Below are 25,398 nucleotides of genomic sequence, written 5' to 3'. Positions count from 1 at the left end.
TTTCTCTCTTTTCCTCCCCCCCATTTTCAGTTTCACTAGTTTAGGGACCTCCTGGTACAAAATGTCTCCACTGATGCAGATCAGTACCTTCTATATAATTGGTAATTTTAAACATTTTCCTGGGCCACTGGAGAAATCGAGTTACTTGCTGTATATGTGTAAAGCAGAATATAAATCTAATTCTTTGTCACTATAAAAGAAGACAATGAAAGGTTTTTAAAAGGGGAAAAAGAGTAAAAGGAAATTTAAAGATGCACAGAAGGTACTTACTACAGAAAAAGTTAGAGACACTTAATTTTCCAGCTAATTCTAAGAAGATAGAAAAGCAGAGAGGGGAAAAAGCCTTTTCCAATTAGCAGTGAACTACAAATGATCACTTTTTAAAGAAAAGGTCTTTATAGCCAATAACAGAAAGAGTGAGGTGGTTCATACCTTTTAAATTTTGCCTAAATACAGCAGAATAAACCCTAAACAATAAACCACTAACATCTTGTTTTGATGTTAAGACATTGATTTTATGTAAAATATAATTTTAATTTAAAATTAATTTTAAAGCTATACAATATTACATTCTGAATTAAATTTCATTAGAAACCTCTTCCTTTTTTTTTTTAACTTTAACTCTTGTCTTGGAAATCCATTTAATATTGAATTATAGTTGTCAGTATGTCTCTTGTTTCTCATTTTAACCTAATTTATCTTTAAAGGCTATAAGATTTCTAAGATAAAAACATATTCAAAGAGGCATTGCATCATTTTGCAATTTTGGAACCAAAGGATATTCCAGGCCATTTAGGTTAAGGACTAGAGTAACTCTTCAATCCTCTTGCTTTACTAGGATAACTCTCCATTCCAGTAAGTGACATTTCTATGTAGACTAACTTACATTTTTTCCCCATTTAAAATTTTGCCCCATGGAACTCACTCTAAAATGGTTTGTGTTTATATAGCAGAGATAGTGAAAGAATTACTTTCCAATGGTGCATTTTATAAAAATCATCTTACATGGCATTAAAATGTTTTAAAGTACATTCAAGAATAAATGTTCTTCATGTTCTGCTCATTTGCATTGCTTCTGACAAACTGAAGAGCAACATGGTAAAAAGCTGACTCAAGAGGCTATGGAATAAAATGAGCTTCTGTAAAATATGTTGCATTCATACTTTCTCCAAGCATAGGCAAGAGTATAATTAAACATTTTGTTTAAAAATATTATCCTTGTATTTTAGAATACTTGGGAGAACAAACTAAGAACTTAATTTATCAGAAGTAAAAACTTTAATTACTACTGTAAAATCCAAAGTTTAAATCCACATTAGATCAAGTCACTTGAAATTATTACATATTCCAGAGTTTTTACTTGACGGAACGTTCAGAAGTTACAATAACTGAACCCTCAGAAGATGATTATCAGTACGATGAGGTAATGTATGCTTCTCAGATTTTCAATTTGTAAATGTATAGCATTGTCTAGGCAGTATTTCTTATAAAGATTTCATTAAAAAAAATTTCTAAAACACTTAAAAAGGATTTGTTGTTTTTTCCTCTTTATTTTCTAATGCTTTTAAAGAATCAGTTTAAATGTTTCAACTAAATTTAGCTAATGTCAGCTACTTTAGAATGAAATGATATATTTAAATGTTTATATTAGACAATCTATCTGCTTTTGCTTTTAATTATCTTTTACAGTAAGCTGATTGCCTGCACTATATAACTGTATTGAAGAATGTAATTTCTCCTAGGATCATTTATTTTTTTTTTCATCTTGGCATGGCTTTCTATAATAGATATATTAAGGCTAGATTTTCTGATTTAGTTGAGTCCCAGATTCTTTCCTTGCTCTTCGAATATTTGGGACTAGAACTCACTTTTATTCAGTGCATGTACTGGTCCTGAATCTTTCCCCTTTTCAATATTCCCATTGATGGGAAAGGGAATAATCATTTATGAATCACCTGCTACGTGCCAGATCTTATAATACGTGCTTTGCAAATATTATCTTCTTTGATAATTTGGTCTTGTCCTGGGCGAAGTAGAATAAAAATCTTTCTGAATGTAATAGTTGTTTTGGTGTTAGAAACAGATCCATTGAAGTTTAGAGTAGAAAGATTAATCCAAGAGAAGCAATAGCAGTTACAGAAAAGTAAGTATCATCTTGAATTATTTATACTAATGAACATTACACTAATATAAATAATCAGCTGTTAACTATATTCTTGTTTTAATGAAAAATTTCCCATTTAAGACACTTAAAAATTGTTTCTTTGCTAGTAATTTTTTTGCCTTTCTTTTCACCACAGATGAAAATGGAAGACAAATTTAAGTATGTATTAATTCCTTATGCTTCAATATGAGGATGATGGCTCTAAAATATAATGGAAAAATCAGTGACATCAGGAGAATATCTTTTAGCATGTCAGTTTACAAAACATCTCTTTTAGCAGACAGACAACATCACTCATCACCTAGGGGATCTTTTATAAAGATAATGTTTTTACTCAACCCATATAATACTTTTTCTTAAAGGAACAAATGGTCTTTGAGAACAGCGTTTATAGAGGTTTCTTATTTTAATTATCATAACAAAATAGAGATTTGTAGTGGGTAATAATTTTGACAAACCACTGGTAGGGAAAGAATGGAAAAAGATGGTATTTGGTGAACAATGGTATTTTTAGAGTGTTTTAACAATTTGCTTTTTTACTTAGACTATTACATATCTAAATTATATATCTCCTCTAATATTGACTCATTGTTTGTAAATAGGATTTTGTAAATACTATTAATTGAATTTTTGGATAAAGGCAAATGTCAGGCAATTTCATAATGGTTATTAAACTAATACACAGCAAAAACAAAAAAAATCTTCACATATATGTCAATTGTCTAAAATGCATTATGTGTGGGAATGATTCTGAGATAGTCTAATAAAATTTCTTTAATTTACTTTTTACCTTTATTGTGATAAAATTGGAGATTCTTGAAGGGAAATAATTGAATGTATATTTTCTTTTATTTTGCTTCTTGATTTAGGTATCAGAACAAGATGACTTAAGTATTCCAGAAGGTGACGAAGATCTGACGAAAGCCACTCAAATGATTGAAGATAAGAAAGAAGATGCACAAATTATGGTGAGAATTTTCTCCCTTGAAGGGGAGAATGCATGGTATAGTATGTGGTGAGTGAAATTTGAATAACTGAATAAACAAAGATTTAAGCTTCAAGCATATTGAGTTATTAAACAGTGCCTACCAATTGCATAACAAATCTAGACCAGTCTTCCTCAGCTTGCCACTGGACCCCAAATATGGGGAGAGACAGATTTTTATGCATTAACAGTAAATGATTAAGAAGATATGAAACAGGATAGAAAATTAGGTAATCTGATTTCTAATTGAAGGAAAGGATAGGGGCTTTCCAAGTTGGAAGAGGAAGACTAAATGGGTATAGTTCCCTGAAAATAGAAAAAAAAAAAAAAAGATATCCCACTACTCCCAGATGTTAGAGCTGAGCTGAGAATAGCAGTATTTGAATTGTAGACTACAGATTTTTATCAACTAAAGAGTCTATAGGACAATTTGCTTTGACCAACATTTTCTCAATAATATTGTTAATGTATAATTAATTTTGTTAATAATATTGTTAATGTATAATGTATATTGTTAATGTATAAGATTCTACTTTAACATTTTCAGTATTCATATTTTTCCTGAGGGCTACTTTCCTGGAGGAATGTTATTTTACATAGTTTTTGAATCCGTTAATGCTGGTAGAGATCATTCCAAGGCAAAAAAAGTTACTAGGGTTGAAGAAAAGATTTGTTAGCAGAACAGAATAGTAATTTATACTAGGTAGGCAATGGTGACTTAGACACTGGGGCAAAAGTTCTTGAACCAGGATGATGTAGTAGAAATGTTCAAGTAGAAAAATGTAGGGTAGACTGGTAAATAAGTAGGTAATTAAAGTTTCCTGGTAATGCTACCTACTACCATGCTTTGCACTTTCATCTAAGATTTTGAACCTAGTCTTAAACTTACTGATCAAATACTTAGGCAATATTTTTCAGTCTTCTATTAGTTTCTGATATGATAGAAAAGTACTCTCTGTGGACCAGACCATATGTAGTCTTCATTACTCTTTCATATAAGTCTATAGCCAACACCTCTCTGCCCTACTGCTTCTACACTCATGGTTATGTGCTGGTTCCATTGTGTCTCAGATCTGATTTCTCCTCTCAGCAGAAGTTATCTCAATCTTCTCCTGCTCAGACTGTCCACACATAGATCTTTGGAACATGTAATACATATTATTTACAATAAATATTAATTACAAACAAGATTTTGTAGAAATGGTCTTTTGATTGAGTAAATAGTATCAAACAAAACTATATCCTAATTGCTTTTCTTTTATTTCTGTATAAGTGACTCATCATCCCTGTGGGGTGAATTTGATATTTTGCTTTTCTGTTTTAATAGGGAAATCTTCCTCTGCTGTAAGGACAGGAATAGTCTTAAGAAATAGTGGATTCTCTTGATTATCTGAAAGTGTAGTTCAATTTGGATTATATCCAAACTCAAGTTATTTATCTTTTCTAGGCATTCTCCAAAATTTCAATTGGCAAACTTGGATCATTTCATTCAACAGTGAATCTGTTTATCAGAAGACTTGTCTTGCATCTGGATTCACTTATGCTTATACCTAGACATGGCTCCATGGGGGCCATATTGAAGTTCATATGGATAAGATTTGTTGATAAATTGCTTAAAAGTTTTTTCAAGCTGAAATCACCCATTTCACTTATTACAGTTCAAGTATGGAGTCTGAACTAACTACTAAGGAAAATTTGGACCTTTTCTGAGAAAACATATTGACTTGACCTATAATTAGTCTGTTTAAATGATTTTAGCTGGAACAAGCACAAGTCTTAAATTCCTCTGACAGAATAAACTTTATTTTTCTTACAGTTGTTATCTCAAGGATATGGCTCTTAGTTTCCATATTTGTAAAAAATAAGGGAGTTGTATTAAATATATTTAAGGACTCTTCTAGTATTAATATCATAGGATTCTCATCTTGTACTAGATATCTATGCTTATTAAAGAATTCAATCATAAATTGATCTCTAGTACTCCCCAAAGATTTGAATAAGACATTTGATATTTGAATATTTGTGAAACAACCTGATATATACCAACTTTGCTGGATTTCTTAAATTCTCTTAGAAATAAAAATATCTGAACCGTATTATTTCAGTCCCTTAGAAAGGCTTCCAGTCAGTTATTTAATATTATATTTATTTAGTCTTTATTGAGGGTCAGTATGAGTCATCCATTTAAATGCCTCTTTGTCTTTTGCAAAATTGTAGTTGAAAATACTTTCATTATTATCCATTATCCTTCTTACAAGAATTTAAGTTCCAGGGGGAAAAAAAAAGAAAAGGTTTATCATATACAATGATAAGGATTTTTTCATCAGAATTTATTTTTATTAAAAGAATGTAATTTAAATGAATACTATAGGTTTTGAAACACCTTTATTTTTCCCTAATATCCTCTCCTCTTCTGGCTTCAGTGATATTACACTCTATTATTGAATGAAACTTGTAGGCAGAAGGGACTGAGATTCACTTATTAGTGGATCTTTGACAAGCCACTCAATTTCTCAGAGCCTTTTTTCATATATAAAGTGAGGATCATAATACTTTAACTACTTTTTTGACTGAATGGTTTCAAGGGTGAATCATAAGTCTTTTGTAATTGAGTTTTTATTATTATGTTACCAACTTTATTTCATACTACTTCCCTGTATTCCATACTGTCGTCCTATGTTCTAGCCAAAATATACAACTGATAATTATCCTCTGTTCTTATGATTTCTCCAAGCTTCATGTCTTTGTTCATATTCTTGGAAGAGGCTCTCTTTTCTACCTAATTTTTTCATGTTAGAAGTATCTTCCTGTGGTATGCAATTCAAGTATCATCTCTTCACTTTATTTCTTCTACCTTGCCCACTCACAGTGAAAGTAAAATTTCTCTCCATTCCCCTTGTCTATTTACTCTGTTACTCTTATTAGAGCTTTACTCATGTCATACCCAGTGATTCAGGATGTCTGTTACCTCCATCCTGTTCTAGGTATTCTCCTCTTCTTCATTTGTATAATTTTATTTGATAATCTCATTAGCTCCCGTGAGTTCATGGTCATTATCTATGGAGTTGATTGCTCTTGCTCTCTCTCTCTCTCTCTCTCTCTCTCTCTCTCTCTCTCTCTCTCTCTCTCTCATATGTATATGTATATATATATATTTTTTCTGAGCTACAATCATGTATCTCCACCTGAAATATGTATGTGTGTGTGTGTGTGTGTGTGTATAACACATTAATCTCTTTTCTGAGCTACAATCCTGCATTTCCACCTGCCTCATAGAAATATCAAACTGGAATGTCCTCATAGATTTCTTCAAGTCATTTTATCTAAAACAAGTATTTGTTATCTATCTCCCTTCCAAATTCTCCCTTCTTTCACATGACAAGCTTTTATCTATCCAGCATTCTACCTTGCCTGACCTTTGGGGTCAGGCTTACTTGCTTTCCTTCCACTGATTAAGTCCTAACTTCTGAAGGAAGCTTTTTCTGGTGCTTCCTCATGATTACCTTCTTTTTATAAGTTGTATATGCCTAATTACTTATATACTCCCATTGCTAGACTCAGTACCCTGCACACAGTAATTGCTTACTGAGTACTTGATGATTGACTGACTGAAACGGAGTGTTTCCTCCTCTGATTACCTCTTGCTCTTTGCATGAACTTCTCTTTGTGTCAGGGTATATGTGGCTTTAGCTCCCCTCTCCAGTTAGATATAACATCTGTGTTGAAGGTGCTACCAATGGAGTCTTGTGGCCCCAGTGTCCAATAAAGTGACTACAGGTACATAATAAATGGCAGTCAACTAGAATGGAATTCAACAAAGATACTGTTGATACCAGATGTCATGCAGAGATCAGTCATAGGGGAAAAAAGCTTCAACTCTGCCAGTTCTCTGGTATCAGAGCTTATCAATTGTTAGTTGTTTTCCTAAAGTTATATTGAAAAGGTGAGATACAAATGCTTCTGGGCTGTCTTTACTGGTATGAGTTAACTCTAGGAAATTACAGAGAAATTGAGTTATTTGAGGTGTTTTTTGAGTTCCTTAGTAGAAGGGGAACTATAGAAAATTTGTTATACATATGATCATAGAAAAATATCTGTAAATTACTATTGCATATGAATTTAAAATTGCATTTTATTACAAACATTATTGTTTTTTTTCATTTAGTGTTTATACAATTGTATTTTAGCTTTAAGTTGTACCATGGGATTTTTACTGCAAAGATTACTTTCCTATTTTGAAGTAGCAGTTTTGTTATGATTTTACTCTGGTATAGTTACAAAGAGGGTATGCTTTTATTACTGTGTCATTATTCATTTTGTGTAATGTAGTTCTTTTGCAATGTAGCCTAGTTTTTGGTGTGTGTGTGTGTGTGTGTGTGTGTGTGTGTGTGTGTGTGCACCTTCAATTTTTGAAAGTAAGTGTCTATTCAGAAGAAGGAAAGCTAATATAAGATTAATATAAGTGTCTTTCAATGATAAAGTCAAGGAATGAACAATCTATTTGTTGTCATTTAAATAAATACATGTGTTCTTGTGGCAAACTAAACCTGAGTTGGCATAGTGAATAAAAAATTTCAGAATTGGTGTTTAATCTATTTTGAAAAGTGAATTTGCTGCACAAGCTTAACAGTGACTCTAGCTCTTTGAAATAAAACTGTTTAGAATTACTTTGAAGTACAGAATTATTGGAATAAAAATTTGGAAGCAAAGTTATTAATCAGTTTTGTCATAAGTATGTGGTTTAGATAGGTTTTAGTTGTTTTATAATTGCTTCGTTTCTAAAATAGAATGTAGATCCAAATCATAGGTGAAAACTTGCAGAAATATAGATTTAAAAGCCACAGAGAGTCTGTGGGCACTCCCTTAAGGAGAAAAATGGCCAAACTTGTGAAATTTTTACAATATTTTAGAGATTAAAGAAAATTGATTGACATTGGTACATTTTATATTAATTCATTTTTACATTGGGTATTTGTATTTGTATAAGCAGTAGATTATTTAAGATAATCAAGAAATTATTGATAAATTAACCTAAGTATTTGTCATTTATTTATCTTCTGTGAATAGTAATTGAAGGCATTCTTCCACTTGCTAGTTGAGAAATAATATCAAGTTGCTTTTGTTGAATGTTAAAAAAAAAATTATATATATATATATATGTATATATATATGTATATATATATATATATATATATATATATATATATATATCTATCTCCATATGGGAATCAGGAAATACTTCATTATTCATACTTCATTATTCCTAGTCTTGAGTCATTTTCTCATATTTTTGCCAGATGTTTTAATTTGCTTTGCTTTAAATTCTGCTTAACAGTACTTTTACTGTTGCAAATGTAGAGGTACTTTTTACCTTAAGCTTGTCAAGAATAGGACCCATATATAGAAAATATTTATTTATTATTCAATCACTTTAGTTATATTAAACTTTTTGTGACTACATTTCAGATTTTCTTGGCAAAAATGCTGGAGTGATTTGCCATTTTCTTCTCCAACTGGTTTTGTATATGAGGAAATTGAGGCAGACAGGGTTAAGTGATTTGCTCAGGGTCACACAACTACTAAATATTTGAGGCCAGATTTGAACTCAGGTTTCCTAATTTCAGGCTCAGCACTCTATCCACTTAACTGCTCCATTAACTATCTACCTAACTGCTTCAAATATGTGTAAATAATGTAAATATATAAATAATTGTAAATAAAAATATTCATATCAACTTTGGTGACAAAGAATTTGAAATTGAGTAGATAAGATCAACTAGGAAATGGCTAAGTTTTGGTTTATGATTTGATGGAATGCTATTGTATTGACAAATAACAAAAAGGATGATTTTAGAAAAACCTAGAAAGATTTCTATTCACCTGTACAAAGTGAAGAGAGCAGATAACATTGTACAGAGATAGGATAACATTGTACATAGTAACAGCAACATAGAAATGACAGTCAACTGTGAAAGATTATGAAAGGCTTAGCTGCTGTGATGAGTACGATAACCTATGACAGTTCCAAAGGAGTCATGATTAAAAAAAGCTATCCACTTTCAAACAGAGAGCTCTAAGGGCAGATTGAAGCATATTTTCTTCTACTTTCATTATTTTTCTTGCTTCCCCTCCCCCCCCATGGCTAATAAGGAAATATGTTTTATGTGACTTCATTTGTGTAATGGGTGTTATATTTCTTGCCATCTTGATGGGTGGAGAACTAGATAGAAGGGGATAGAGAATTTGGAACTGAAAATTGTAGAAGCTCACAGAAAATGGGGAAACTCTGGGTGAGGTATAAGAAGACCCTTCAGCCCAGAGGGCTAATATCCCAGTCACTGGCCATAGATTACAGCAAACACCCATAACAAGATCAGTAGCAGCTAAACTTAGTACCACCCTAACTACCCTATTGAGATGGAAATTTGAAGATAAAACAGGAGTTTTTACTCCTTTGGTAGAAAAAATATCCCTATCAAACTATGGGGAAGAGACATCTTACAACAGTTATGATTATAATAAAGTACTTTGGCTTTTTAGGCAGGGATGCTGTTGAAGGCTGTTGATGGAGATGCATTGGCTCCAGCAGGCAGGTTTCATAACCCGCCGGAAGGGCAGTGTCCAGTGCAAGCAGCTCTAGTATCTTTAGATAATCGCCAGATGATGTGGAAAGATCCAGAAAGTGGTGAATGGAAGGGATCAGATAGGTTAACTGCTTGGGGGAGAGGGTTTGCTTGTGTCTCAACAGATGGAGAAGGAACCTGATGGGTTGCTAACAAGCCATATCCACCTTGTCCATTGGAGAAAGACGGAAAAGAAGACCCTCAAAATGAAGGAGAAGACCCAAGAAACATTAAGTGGTTCCATCACTGACTGTGCCCACCACTGAAAAAGCCTGGCAGTTAACTCTGTGTGTATGGCAATTAACTCATGAACATCAAAAGTAATTGTCAATGAGGCTGATGCAGAACCTGTAGGAATCATTGGATTCCCTGAGACATAAGACTGATGCAGGACTTCAAAATCTGAAGGAATCATTGAATTCCCTAACACATGAAGTGATGGACAATAGATTGGCTTTGGATTATCTCTTGGCTGCTGAAGGAGAGGTGTATGTGTGGTTGTGAATTAATAGTTATTTTCTACACCTTCTGGGACCCATGAACATTTTTTAGTATTTTGTTTATTCATATTGTTTATGTTACTATTTGCTTGTATGATATTACAACTTGCCTATGTGATTCCTCCCATGCTGATGGATTTAATCACTGGTGTGTACCTGCTCCAATTAAAATAAAAAGGGTGAGATGTAGAGGGTCACAGACAGTGGGGAAACTCTGAGTGAGATATAAGACCTATTCAGCCCAGAGGGAACCTGCTGACAATGTCTTGTTCAGCTCCCCAGCTCCCCTAAAGGCTCTTGGCCCTCCTAAGAAGTCAGGGGGCGGTGACAACCTGTGTTGTAATTGAAGAAGAGTGGTATCACTACATATAATAGCAAGTTGTTTATGTGGCCCCACTCATGCAGTATATTTTTAGGGCATGAACAGTGTTTTGGTACATAAGGGTATTAAGGTATAAAAAGCGGAAAGAACTAGGAATAAACGGACTCCATATTTCCACCATCCTGAGGAGTCCTACCTCATCACTTTTCCACTAAGATGGTATATTTTAATCACCCTGGCATGGAGGCTCTAGAAAGCATAGTACGTTTTGTCAGCCCAACTTGGGAACTCTAGAAAGCAGAACACAAAAGAAAATAAAAAGGGGGTAGAGTAAGTAGGGTTGTATTTTAAAATAATGAATTCACAATATTTTAAATCCATTTATGATTATAATTCCTGAAGCACTAAATTTAAAAAAAATTTCTAGAGCTCTCATACTCCTTTGTGTTTACTCAAATAGTTGGATGGATATTAGTTTCCACCATATGGAAAAGAAGCTTTGTTATTTTTATTTAGTATTGCGTTCTTATAAGTGTGTATTGATGTAAATGTGAATATGTGTATATGTTGTTTCTAATAATATTCAAATTAAAGTTAAAATTAATGCATTATGATGAGAGTATTTGAAGTCTCTATAACAATAGAGTTAATAGTTTAAACATTTTACTTCAGTGAACCTCTTATTCACATGGTACTTAACAGCAGTGAAGCCCTATATTCATGTTTGCTCATATGATCTAACTCTTACTCATATCCTCACATGATACGAGTGCATGAGTATGTTTCCAGCTTCATCCCACTTTGCTGCAGATCTTTTTGACATAAGCATACTCACCATCAGGCACCTCTTGCCTTTGTTATTTAGAATTCATAATCTTCAAATTCTGTCTACCTACTTGTTCTGACCCTACCATTTCAGCTACTAAATCACTATAAAATTACCATTGATCTCACTTTTTCTACTTGATGAACTCATCTATTTTTATTGGTTCAGTTATCATTTATGCATAAAAAATGATTGAGGCCATTTGTTTTGAGCTCCCTCTTCTCTCTCTCTCCTCATTTCATATCACTCAGGTCCCTTCTCCTACTATCTGCAAGAAGAGGCCCTTCTTTCCAGGGAAAACCCTTCTACCTGCATAAGGATTTCATTCTATCCTATCTCCTCTAGCAGATTGCCCTATTATTTCCGTTCTCTCATTTATCTACAAGCTTCCCTTGTTTAATGACTGCCTCCTTGCTACCTATGAACATAGCCCCGTGTCTCCCTCATCCTCAAAAAAAATCTTTCCTCTGTCTCTGCTATTTTCCCATATCTCTTCTGCCTTCTGTAGCTCTCAATCCCCTTGAGAAGGCCATCTACCTATAGTAGTACTTTTACTTCTCTATTTTTCTTTATTTTCTACAATCTAACTTCTAATTTCATTTGTGCCTGGTATATAGTAGATTCTTGCTTAATAAATGTTTTGACTGACTGAAGTGATTCCCTTTTTTGTTTTATTTTTTTCTCATTCTCTCTCATGAACTTTTATTTCCATATCTGCACTTACTTCCTGGATTTTTATACTAGGCAAACAAATTCAAAGTTACACACATCGTCTTCCCCGTGTTCAGTCTTGTAGTCTTGTAGAATTCAACACAGCCACATAGACCATATACTACCAGGCCCTTCTTGAACTCTGTCCAAGTTCATGTTCATTGTTTCCAGGACATATTCTCTCTCCATCTCATCCTCTGTCATTTCTTTTTCCTTTTTATTTCAGTCCTCATTATCAAGCTGTTTTCCAGTGAATCCTGGCTTCTCATTATTTAAGCTTCAGCTTCAACATTTGACCTTCTAGTGAACAGCCTCAAGGAACTCTCAAGAGTCTTCTCCAGTGCCACAAATAGAAAATGCTGGTTCTTTGACTTTTCTTGTAGTCCAGTTGTCACCAGACAAACCCAGAGCTTAGGCTCGGTGGGACTCTCTCAGCAAGGTGACATCTCTGCTTTTTCATGTGTAGTCCAGAGTTGCTGTGGTTTGTCTCCAATGAGTGAGCATCATTTCATTATGGCCTCAGTTGCTATTGGTGGTTATCTTGGAGTCCTAAATGTCACTCGTCATCAGACTTGTCTTTTTCCACTTTGGGGTTTCTATCCTCCCAGGCCCCAAGGATTAAAACCTCCCTTATCCTTCTTGTCCTGTAGTGTCACCTCCATATGCATCCAGTTGCCAAAGCTTTGCCATTCTCCCCCCATAATGTCTGTTATCACTTTGGGCCCCTTTCCTAATTTGTAAAGTGAATCATATATTTCATGTTTTCTTCTGACTCTAAAAGCTTTTAATTTTGGTTGATTCTGTATAAATTAGTCTAAATTTTTACACTTTTGTTTATATGGATGGTGAAAGTTAAAAGTCACCTCCATCACACAAACAGATGACACATGATAAAAGTACAGCATATTAAAATTGATTCATTTGTTATAAAATAGTCATATTTTCTTTAATAAATGCTACATGTAAAATTTGAAAGGCAAGCCGATTCCTTTGTTATCTAGCAGAATTTGTATATGTTTGAAAGTAATATTGTGTCAAATTTAAATTGCAGGGTCAAAAAATAATTATACCTACTAAACAGTCTTTGGCAGAAGTACCTGAAGTGGTGGAAGACTTTCTTTGCAATTTCCTTATCAAAATGGGAATGACCAGAACTCTTAGCTGCTTTCAAAATGAATGGTAAAATATTATGCATTTTTTGCAGTTGAACATCTTACTTAGGAGCTAGTTCATGGATAAACAAATAGATGTTAACATTTAAGAATAATAATTACATTATTTATATCAAATCATTTTAAAGCTTTTGTCATTTTCTAATACGAGTTAAAGTGGTACAAATGTATCTCTTCTTCCTCTTTCTCTTCATAATTACCATGGGATTTTGCAATTTTTAAAAAAATATATTTCTACTTGAATTATTGATTGTGAATAGAATATAAATTGTATACAATTTTTAAAATGAATAGCTCATCCAAAATAGAGTCTATTTAGTGGTCACACCCTCACATTTGAAATCATTCAAATAATAATTGAATTGCTTGGGAAATTGAATATCATTTCAAGACATGCAAGACATATTTTAAGACGTAATTTTAAATTTTTTTTTTATTTTCAAAATATGTACATGGATAATTTTCAACATTCACCCTTACAAAATCTTGTGTTCTAATTTTTCCCTTCCCTTTCAGTCTCTCCACTAGACAGCAAGTGATACAATGTATGTTAAACATGTGCAATCCTTCTATACATATTTCCACAAATATGTTGCACAAGAAAAATCAGATCAAAAAGAAAAAAAAAATGAGAGAAACACAATGCAGGCAAACAACAAAAAGAGTGGGCATACTATGTTGTGGTCCACATTTATTTCCCACTGTTCTCTCTCTGGGTGCAGATGACTTTTTTCATCACAAGGCCATTGGAACTGTCTGAATTGTAAGATATAATTTTAAAAAAATATAGGAGTTATGAAATTGAAAGCAATTTTAAAAAATTGTTCTTTGTAAATTTTATTTTGCAATTTTCCCCATGTTAGACTTTGTGTTATCAGTGTTAATGGTTTAGGTAACCTTATTTAAATGATTGATTACAGGATTTCTGTAATCTTTATATTTCAATCTAGACAATTACCTTTTTTTTGTTTAGACAATTACTTTTGAAAGGTTCATCAAAACTCAGGAGCTTTTTAAAAAGCTTTTTTAAAAAGTCTAGAAATTGTAAAATCCAGCCACTATCAAATCTCTTTTCTCTTTTGGAAAGAATACTACCACGTACTTTTTTAGCATCCTAAAATTCCATAGGGGAATATGAAGTTGAATCTGGTATTTAAACTTGCTCTTTTGTAGTCATTAGCATACTATTAAAAGAGAAATTGTTGTGCCTACCTTAGTACCCTAGATATCTTAGAATCAGCTGGAGTCAGGATAAGCAAAAGTCTTTATTCTTGGTCTTTTGGGGTCACTGTCAGGGGATTAGATCTAGGAATCTCCACACCTCTTTCCTCTCTCTCTACCACCCAAGAATAATCCTGCTTCTCCTACTCCACCCTCTGGTCTCCCCTCCTCTTCTTTGCCCACACCCACAGATGGAGCCAGCACAGAGTTGAGTAGGGGCATCCTCCAAACATAAGTTAATAGAGAATTGTCCAATTGGTAATTAACTTTAAGTGCTAGGTTATCTTGGTTAAGTGCATGTGCTCAGTTCTAGCCCTTTACAAGAAATGATTACTAGACTATATATACACACATACAAGGTGGCTTTGTCCCAAATCTTTGTTTTCTTATATGGAGTAGCTTTCATTATGTCTGTTAATTCCACTAAAATGTGATTTGAATGGAACTTTTTTTCTCATTTCTTTTATTTATTGCTAATAAGATGAAACATAGCCATTATAAAAACGATTCACATATTGATATTAGTGAATTAAATAGGTCACAACTGTTACACTTTATTAATATCTTGTTTTGACTTCTGCCAAAGTGGATTAGACACTATTTCCAGAATTCACTCTTTGTTCCCTGCCTACCTTAAAGTTTTTGATTATGTTCTTCCTAATGCCAGGAATGTTTCCTTAAAACTATTACAATCAATTATTCTTTATTATATCTCTCACAAAACTTGGTTTGTAATATATATGATGTGTATTTTGATCTGTATCTGTCATTCTCCTTCACTAGAGGTTAAGTTCCTTGAGGATAAAAATAGTATTTTTGTTTCTTTTTCTGCCCTATCCCCAACTCCACATGCTTAATATCACAGAGAAGGGTTTGGGTTTACTAGGGGAAATATTAAGTTTTCTATTAAAAATGGGACCTGTGAGTGAAATTAATTCTTATATAGACAGATCTCATGGCATGTTAGAAAGAACTCTGGCTTTGAGATGGAATAACTGCCTGCAAATCTGCCTGCAAATCCCAGTTGGGTCACTTATTCTAAATGTACCTTTACATAAGTTATTTAACTTTTCTGATACTTGTGTAATCACATAATGTTAAAGCTATAAAGTATTTTTTTAAATTTACAAAGCCTATGCACAGGTAATTTTTCCAACACTGACCCTTGCAAAACCTTTTGTTCCAAAATTTCCTCTCCTTCCCCTCACCCCCTCCCCTAGCTGGCAGGTAGTCCAATATATGTTAAATATGTTGAAAAACATGCTAAATCCAATACATGTTTACATATTTATACAGTTATTTTACTGCACAAGAAAAATCAGATCAAGAAGGAAGGAAAAGTAAAACTGAGAAAGAAAACAAAATGCAAAGCAAATAACAAGAGTGAGAATGCTATGTTGTGGTCCACACTCTGTTCCCATGGTTCTCTCTCTGGGTATAGATGGCTCTCTTCATGATTGAACAAGTGGAACTGGTTAAAATCATCTCATTGTTGAAGAGAGCCACATCCATCAGAATTGATCATCGTAAAGTCTTGTTGTTGCCATGTGTAATGATCTCCTGGTTCTGCTCATTTCACTTAGCATCAGTTCATGTAGGTCTCTCCAAGCCTTTCTGAAATCATCCTGCTGGTCGTTTCTTATAGAACAATAGTATTCTATAGCATTCATATACCATATACCATATTCAGCCATTCTCCAATGATGGGCATCCACTCAGTTTCCAGTTTCTTGCCACTACAAAAAGGGCTGCCACAAATATTTTTGCACATAAGGGTTTCTTTCCCTTCTTTAAGATCTCTTTGGGATACAAGTCCAATAGCAACACTGCTGGGTCAAAGGATGTGCACAGTTTGATAACTTTTTAAGCACAGTTCCAGAATGGTTGGCTACATTCACAATTTCACCAATTTATCAGTGTCCTAGTTTTCCCACATACCCTCCAACATTTGTTGTTATCTTTTCCTGTCACCTTAGCCAATCTGACAGGTATGTAGTAGTATCTCAAGAGTTCTCTTAATTTGCATTTCTCTGATCAATAGTAATTTGGAGCATCTTTTCATGTGACTACAAATAGTTTCAATTTCTTCATCTGAAAATTGTCTGTTCTTATCCTTTGACTATTTGTCAGTTGGAGAATGGCTTGAACTATTATAAATTTGAGTCAATTCTCTATATATTTTAGAAATGAGGCCCTTATCAGATCTTTTGGATATAAAAATGTTTTCCCAGTTTATTAAAGCTATAAAGTACTAAAGAGACCCAGTGTAAAGACCTTTTTAAAAAATTAAAAGTTAGAAGTCATGAGATGGTAATTGACTTGTGCTCAGATTCCTCATCTATAAAATAAGGACATTGATATAGATCTTTCCTAATATCCTTTGTAATTCTATCCTATAATTCTCTGTAGATGTCCTAAGGAGATTGTTTTAAAAACACGCAAGGAAATATTTTTTCAAATTGAGTTAAATTGTTATTTGTTATTAAAGGATGATTCCTTATTGTTAAGAAAAGACAGACTTAAGAGCAACTTTGAGAAGTTTTAACTATAAGTATGAAAATGATTTAGATAAAACCATGTGTTTATATTTTAAAAAGTTCTTTGAATTTATCATTTTTTAATATTTTCTATTTTGTATTAATAAATTAACATTACCAAAATAAATTATAACTATATTTATATGACATTGTTGGAAAGCCAATTATAACTTCGTGTAGCATCAATGAAATCTTTATAAAGCATCTTGTGTAAGGTGTTCTGTTTTTGAATCATACAGGTTAAACACTGGTATAATGAAACTAGTACTTCAAAACTTTATAATATTAGAAAGAAATCTTATCTTGCTCTCATACCACAGTTATAAGAATTTTTTAAACAAAAACTATTGAAAAGAGAAGAAACACTTCAGTTAGACCCCTGGAATGCATTTAAAATATGCTAAGGGGGGCAGCTAGATGGCACAGTGGATAGAACACCAGCCCTGAAACAAGTAGGACCTGAGTTCAGATATGATCTCAGACACTAAACACTTGCTAACTGTATGATCCTAGGTAAGACACTTAGTCCCAATTGCCTCAGGAAAAAAAAAAATCTGTGAGGAAAGCTGTTGGATTCTTGCCTTCCAATGTTATGTAAAGAATCCCTGGAAAATCCTTGGAAAACAAATTCTCAGCAGAGTAAATTAAATATAGTGTTTAAAATTTTATTTTGGGATTATAATGATTAGTTTAATGATATCTTCAGGAGTTCAGAATTGATCTTTACTGACAGTGGGGCTTATATTTTCTCTTCTGAATTGTGTATGGGATCAAATTACATGAAGAAGAAAATGTGATAAAAATGACATGTTCTCTTGAAGAACATCAAGTGAAATAGATATAAAACTTTTGTATTGAGTTCAATTCACCAATAAATTTTAATGTCTAGAATGTACAACAAGGTGCTGGGAATGCAAAGACAGAAAACAAATTGGTCCTTCCCTCAAGGAGTTTATAATCCATTGGAAAGAGGAAAGAGGAATTAAATGCAAAGAAACAAGTAAATTAAGTATGAGGTTATTTGAGCAGAAAGAGGGAAAATTAACAGCTAGGGGCTTCAAAGAAAGTTTCACACAAAGATTATGAATTTACCTTGGAAGAAAGAATGGATTCTGATACAGAGATGAAGGCATGTGTTCTAGACATTGGAAACAATTTGTGCACTGAAGTGAGAATTGGAATGTCAGGATAGGGAAATAACTAGTTGCTTATTAAGACCGGAATGTAGATTGCAGAGGGAAGTAGTATGGAATAAGTTTTGAAAGGGAAGCAGTACAAAATAGGGCTTTAAAGATATACTGAAGCAGATTTAAATACCAGACAGAAGAGATTTTATTTTAGAGGTAATATGGAGGCACTGAAAGTTTTTTTGAATAAGTAAACTATTTGGATCAGACTTGTGCCTTGCAAAGATTATTTTGACAGCAACTATATCAAAGTGTGAATAGTCAAAAAACCAGAGCAGAACATTAGACATTCCAAAAAACAGTCATTCACTGCTAGAAGGAAAAATGACCTTTGAAAGAAGTATCTTGGCACAGAGAAATCAACTGGGCCTCTGAATATTCAGCTTATCAAATGATTCAGGGGTTAGAAAGCTGTTTCCTAGTGTGGATTTGGACTGGCGAAGCATAACCTCAGAGGACACACCCTAACTTCTTCCTCTAGTGGAGGGTTTTCATGGTAGATCATAGATGCTAGGAAAAAATCTAACTGGGGAATCTTGGGCTAGCCTAGCTATACTAAGTCATTGCTTTGGAGATCCCTTTTAAAAGTCATTGTTTTGGAGATCCCTTTTAAATCAATACTCTTGTGGCCATAGAATGAGAGGGCAATTTCAGAAGGACAAATAGCTCATCTTTTTCATACCTTACTTTAAAGTCCTCTTTCCCTTCTCTCTTCAAAAGTGCATTTCCCAGAGCAATAGCTGCACTTAATCTCTTCTTCCTGATAGATTTTCTCTACTTTTCTCCCTTGTGCTAACAAAAAAAATTCATAATACAATATTAAGTTCTTTCTTTTGGCAGATAGAAACATTGATATTCTATATTTTAATAACTTAATTTATTTCAGAGTTGTAATTCTGCTGTGGTGTTTACCATATGTCTTAGATTTCTATTCAGTACTTTAGTGATTTAATTGAAATTTATAGTTAAATAAACTTAGTAATAAATAAATTTAGTAGTTTAGTTATAATATATTTGTATCACACCATTCACAAAAACTACTAAATGGGATTGTAAAGTAACTTGAAAGACAGGTTTGTTTGGTTTTTTTTTTTGTTTTTGTTTTTGCTGAAGTAATTGGGGTTAAGTAATTTCCCCAGGATCACACAGCTAGGAAGTGCTAAATGTCTGAGGCCAGATTTGAACTCAGGTACTTCTGACTTCAGGGCTGGTACTCTACACATTGGGCCACCTAGCTGCCTCTGAAAGCCAGTTTTTCAATCCCCAACAAGAAGTGGTTTAAACCACCCCTATAATGCTTTAACTAATAGAATCCAACTCTAGCCTTTCCATTCTTCTCTTCTCACTTCCTTTCATTTGAATATGTCATCATTTCCTAAAAATATAAGACATGATGTTATATACATGTATATTTTTCTTATAACACGATCTCATGCAGAAATTGTTTTTCCTGATAGGTATTTTTTAAAATTGCTAAATAAGTAATTTGGCATGTCAATTATTTTAAATCTTATAAACTAATTTCAGACATTAATAAAAGGCAGGCTACCTCATAACAGCAGTGGTGACAATGATAATTATGATAGCACTTAATACTTCCATAAGTTTCTTAATATAGGAAATATTTCATGGATATTAAGTAAACCATAAATGTAATATGATGCCAGCTAATAAGATACTCTTTTTATTTTAAATATGATTTAAATTAGTAGAATGAAATGATAGATTTTTAATTTTGTATTACCCTAGGTATGAATTAATTCAGAAGGGTTCATTTAAACCTCCAGATATTGGATTTGTTCCTGATGTGTACACTCAGAATATGCTTCTGGACAGTGAGAACAAATATTTGAAGAAGGATTTGAAGCACTATAAAGATGCAGCTGAGTATGTTAATTTACCTTTAGTGACGTTATTTTGCATTGAAATGAATGAACTATTAATAGAGGTTACTACATGGAGAAAAGATTTACTGTAAGTATGTTTTACATGTATCTATAAAACTGAATTATATTCAGTTGAAGTCAGAGTTGAATGAAATATGGTGACAATTCTTACCAGTCACTTTTAAGTCCCAAAGGACAGTATTTCTAGAACTGTTGTTTTCAGCTTAATTCACCAAACAACGTAGTAAAGCCTCTTCTGCAGGACATATGGTATAGGGCATTGGAAGTACAAGAAAAAAGTGATATGTTTAGATCAGATGCATATAAGACTTTGTGAAACTTCTGTCTGTGTCAAGAGAGACAATTCCTTTTTGTTAAGAAGGAGGAAACATTTATAATCTGGTTTTGTTTAATATATATCAGTGGGTCAAAAACTAAGTGACAGTTATCTATTTAAATTGTTTTATATCTGCTAAATTTTATTTCTATACTTCATGACTTTTGTACTGAATACATATGGCTAAAAGCATATTTGATGTCTTAAGAATGAAATCTTAATAAATCTATAGCCATCTTTTCTCATTAACTTTTTAAAAAGTAAATTATAGCATCTGCCTTTATGTTTATTCTGAATTTTTGTTGATATTTAATGCAGGTGCTGAGAGTTTGACAGCATATTTTTCATAGAATGTCTGTCATAGTGTTCTAACAGTCTGATTTCCCTTTTGCTATTGCTTATGTTTGCTATTTTTTTTCTTTTTGGATATATGTGTCCTCTCCATGAAAAGAGTTTTGCCACAATGACATTAAATAATTATTGTTGCTCAGTTGAATATTATAGCTAATAACTGTAATCAAAATGAATAGACCATTTCCCTTGTAAATTATTAATTTCATATTAAAAATAACCATGATAAAATCAGGTATCATTCAAATAATTATATGAGATTCTGGCTCTTAATATTTTTGTTCATTAATATTTCAAATTATAACTTATAATTATTACTTTCATAGATATCATTTTAACTAAACTGATATTTTATAGAATTTTAAGCATGGCAGATTGGTAAAATAATTTTAGTTATCATGTATTACAGTTGATTCTCTGTGATCTAGAATGAAATTCATGAAGTAGCGTAGGAAAGGGCTGGTTTGTGAAGCAATATTATTGAAAAAGTTTGACAACATTTTTATAAGTTGGAGATATTCTTCCTAGGAAATCGGTTACTGTTAAATCGTTTTTCAATTGTATCCATCTCTCTGTGAGACGATTTGGAGTTTTTGTTTTGTTCTTTTAACAGAAGTTATACTAGAGTTTACCATTTCCTTCTCCAGATCATCTTACAGATGAAGTATGGAGGTGAATAAGATTAAGTGACTTCCCCATATTCAGGCACATCACTCTATCTATTTAAAAGATGATATGATTTACAATTTTTAGTACTGGCCCAAAGAATTGTTGGGAGGAGGTGGGGATTGTAATAAGTAGAGGAATTTTAAGCTTTGAGCACTTTTAAAATAAATTTGTTATCTTCTACCAGATAACACTGATAAAATAAGGTGCATGTCATGGAGCCAATATGAGTCAGAAATTCTTGAATTTCTTGCCCTGCCATTTATTCCTCATGTGATTTAATTTTCCTCTTTTATAAAAGGAGGAGGGTCCCACTCTTCTAGATTTAAATTTTGAGATCATTTTACTAAATCTGTAACTAAAAATCTAAAGAATTTTCAGAATGGAGAATATTACAATTTAGAAGTGCCTGTTGGTAAAGAATAATGCACTAGTAGTCTTAGTTCGTGATACATTTCCCAAACATTTCTAGCATTGGTGAATGGGTAATGCAAAAGCTTGGCAATGGGAGCTGGAGTGTCATCTATGAAGAGCAGAGAAGATCAGTCTGACTAGGGTGAGGAGAGTAATTTGTAACAAGCTGGAAACTTAGGTTGGGACCAGCTTATAAAGCTACAGAAAGGAACTGATATATTAATAACAGGAAATAGGATGTATTTAAGTTTAGAGTTTGTTCAGTAGGAGAGTCACATGGTGATCCATGTGGAGAATACATGGAAAGGGAAAGATTTGAGGCAGGAAAACCAATTGGGAATCTGTTTTGATAGGTCTGGAGAGACATGATAATCTCCTGAAATAAGACAGCGACTGTGACTAGAAGAAAGGAACAGATGCTAGAGGTAGAAACAAATGTGATAATTGATTGGATAAGTCGGGCAAAGAAGAATGAAGATAATGCCCAGACTGTAATCTGGGGTGATTGAAAGCATGGTAGAACTTTTGAAAGAAATAGGATAGTTCAGAAGAATGGGTTTTGGGGGAAATACAACTTCAGTTTTAGACATTTTGAGTTTGATAGGAGAGTTTGAGTTTAAGATGTCTATTCAATTCCAGTTTTACATGTCTGCTAAGAAATTGGTGACTAGAATTCAGAAGGGAGATTAAGGCAGGATGTATAGATCTGGGAATCTTCTGCACAGACATGATAATTTGACTCGTGGGAGCTAGTGAGAGAGTGTAATGGATTCTGAATCTTTCTTTGTGTCATGAATTCCTTTGACAGTCTGATAGAGCCCATGAATCCCTTCACAGAATGAAGTTTTTAATTGAATAAAATGCATAGAATTATAAAGGAAACCAAACATTTTGAAATATGGTTATCAAAATATTTTAAAGGGGGAGGCAGAGCCAAGATGTTGGAGTAAAGGCAAAAATTCACCTAACCTCTTCCCCAAATTTCTCCAAATTTCTTTAAATAATGTCTCTAAACAAATTTTAGAGCATCGGAACACCCAGAAAGATGGTGTGGAACATTTTCCAGCTGAAGGCAACTTAGAAGGTCACCAGAAAAGCTGTGTGACATCAGGGTGGGAATTCAGCATGCAGTCCTGGTGCAGGCCCCAGCCTCATGCCAGTAAAGCAGGAACAGGTCTAGGGACCTCTTGAATCAGTGGCATACTGGTGGCTTCCAGACCTCTCTTTTATCAGATTTCAAATAGGACTTGAAAGGTCAGCTGAAATTTGGAACTGTGCTCAAAGAGTTATCAAACTGTGTATACACTTTGATCCAGCAGTGTTACTACTGGGTTTGTATCCCAAAGAGATCTTAAAGAAGGGAAAGGGACCTGTATGTGCAAGAATGTTTGTGGCAGCCCTCTTTGTAGTGGCCAGAAATTATAAACTGAATGGATGCCCATCAATTGGAAAATGGCTGAATAAATTGTGGTATATGAATGTTATGGAATATTATTGTGTAAGAAACGACCCAGCAGGATGTTTTCAGAAAGGCCTAGAGAAACATACATGAACTGATGCTGAGTGAAATGAGCAGGACCAGGAGATCATTATACACTTCAACAACAATACAATATGATGATCAATTCTGATGGACGTGGCCAAATTATGATATATCAATTCTATATGATGATCAATTCTGATGGACGTGGCCAAATTATGATATATCAATTCTATATGATGATCAAGTTGAAACAAAAGGAAAATTACCCATGCATAAAACTTTTGTAAAAATAAAAAATAATTAAAAAGGTCAGCTGACAAGGTCTGTGACAACAGTGTGGTGATCCATTGTGCAATCCCAGCACAGATTGGGCCAGCACAGCCATGGTCCCAGCTCAGGCAAAGTTTGCTTTTTAGCACACTAGATCTTACAACTCCTTTAGACCAGGGTCACTCCTAACAGTTCAATAAAAGAGTTGCTATAAAGTTTTGTACATATAGGTGCTTTTCCTTTTTGTTTTTTTGTCTTTTTCTGGGATACAGACCTAGTAGTGGTTTTGCTAGGTCAAAGGGTATGTGTGATTTTATAGTCCTTTGTGTAGTTCAAATTGCTTTACAAAATGGTTGAATCAGTTCACAAATCTACCAGTAGTGCATTAATTCTTATTTTCCCCAAATTCCCTCCACCATTTGTCATTTTTTCTTTTCTATTCTATTAACCAGTCTGCCGTTTATATATATATATATCTATAAAATATATATATGAGGTAGTACCTTAGAATTGTTTTAATTTGCATTTCTCCAATAAGTAGTGTTAGTTTTTTTTTTTTTTCCCATGTGACATAGTTAACTTTGATTAGTTCATCTAAAACCTGTTCATATCTTTTGATCATTTATCAGTTGGGAAATGACTTATTTTTAAAATTTGAGTCAGTTCTCAAAATAGTTGTGAAATGAGTGATTTATCAGAGAAACTTCAATTTTTCAGTTTTAAAGAATGTAAATTAACTTCAGTTTTGAAGAATGTGAATTAACATATTTGATTATATGTTGTGCTGATTAGATTTTTCCTGAGACTATATAAAACACTGAAAAAGCCTTTCACAATGAATAATTTATTTTAAAAATATTAATAGTAATTTTTATTTTCAAAAAACATGTAAAAGATAGTTTTCAACATTCATCCTTGCAAATCCTTGTGTTCCAAATTTTTCTCCCTCCCTCCTCCTACTCTCTTCCCCAAGACAATGAGTAATCCAATATACATGGGCAATTATTCTAAACATATTTCCACATTTATCATCACGAGAAAAATCAGATCAAAAAGAACAAAAAAAAATGAGAAAAAAATCAAGCAAACAACAAAAATGATGAAAATACTATGTTGTGATCCACATTCAGTCCCCATAGTCCTTGTTCTAGGTGCAGATAACTCTCTCCTTCACAAATCTATTGAAATTGGCCTGAATCATTTCATTCATGAAAAGAGCCAAGTCTATCCCATAATTTTATTGCTATGTACAATGATCTCCTGGTTCTATTCATTTCACTTAGCGTCAGTTCATGTGAATCTGTCCAGGGCTTTCTGAAATCATCCTGCTGATTGTTTCTTTTAGAACAATAATATTCTATAACAGTCATATGCCATAACTTATTCAGCCATTCCCCAGCTGATGAATATCCACTCAATTTCCATTTCCTTGCCACTACAAAAAAAGGCTGCTATAAACTTTTTTGTACGTGTAGGTCCTTCCCCTTTTTTTATGATCTCTTTGGTATACAGCCTAGTAGAGACACTGCTGGATCAATAGATATATACAGTTTTAGAGTCCTTTGGGCATAATTCCAAATTGCTCACCAGAATGGTTGGATTAGTTCACAATTCCACCAACAATACATTAATGTCCCAGTTTTTCCACATTCCTTCCAACTTTTATCATCTTTTTCTGTCATCTTAGCCAATCTGAGAGGTGTGTAGTGGTACCTCAGAGTTATTTTAATTTGCATTTCTCTA

General features: G+C 33.2%; 1 protein-coding gene across 1 annotated transcript in view; it reads left to right on the top strand.

The window, feature by feature from the left end:
- SPAG16 (sperm associated antigen 16) overlaps window positions 1-25,398 on the top strand; it is a 1,297,727-nt gene that overhangs the window by 16,013 nt on the left and 1,256,316 nt on the right. The window contains exons 2-5 of the mRNA XM_074298771.1: window positions 1,377-1,423; window positions 3,034-3,132; window positions 13,183-13,310; window positions 19,998-20,135. Coding sequence (XP_074154872.1) covers window positions 1,377-1,423; window positions 3,034-3,132; window positions 13,183-13,310; window positions 19,998-20,135 — 412 coding nt within the window. The remainder of the gene's footprint in view (window positions 1-1,376; window positions 1,424-3,033; window positions 3,133-13,182; window positions 13,311-19,997; window positions 20,136-25,398) is intronic.

Source organism: Sminthopsis crassicaudata, chromosome 3, assembly GCF_048593235.1.
Source record: "Sminthopsis crassicaudata isolate SCR6 chromosome 3, ASM4859323v1, whole genome shotgun sequence".
Classification (NCBI taxonomy): Eukaryota; Metazoa; Chordata; class Mammalia; order Dasyuromorphia; family Dasyuridae; genus Sminthopsis; species Sminthopsis crassicaudata.
This window is presented reverse-complemented; position numbering and strand designations above follow the sequence as displayed.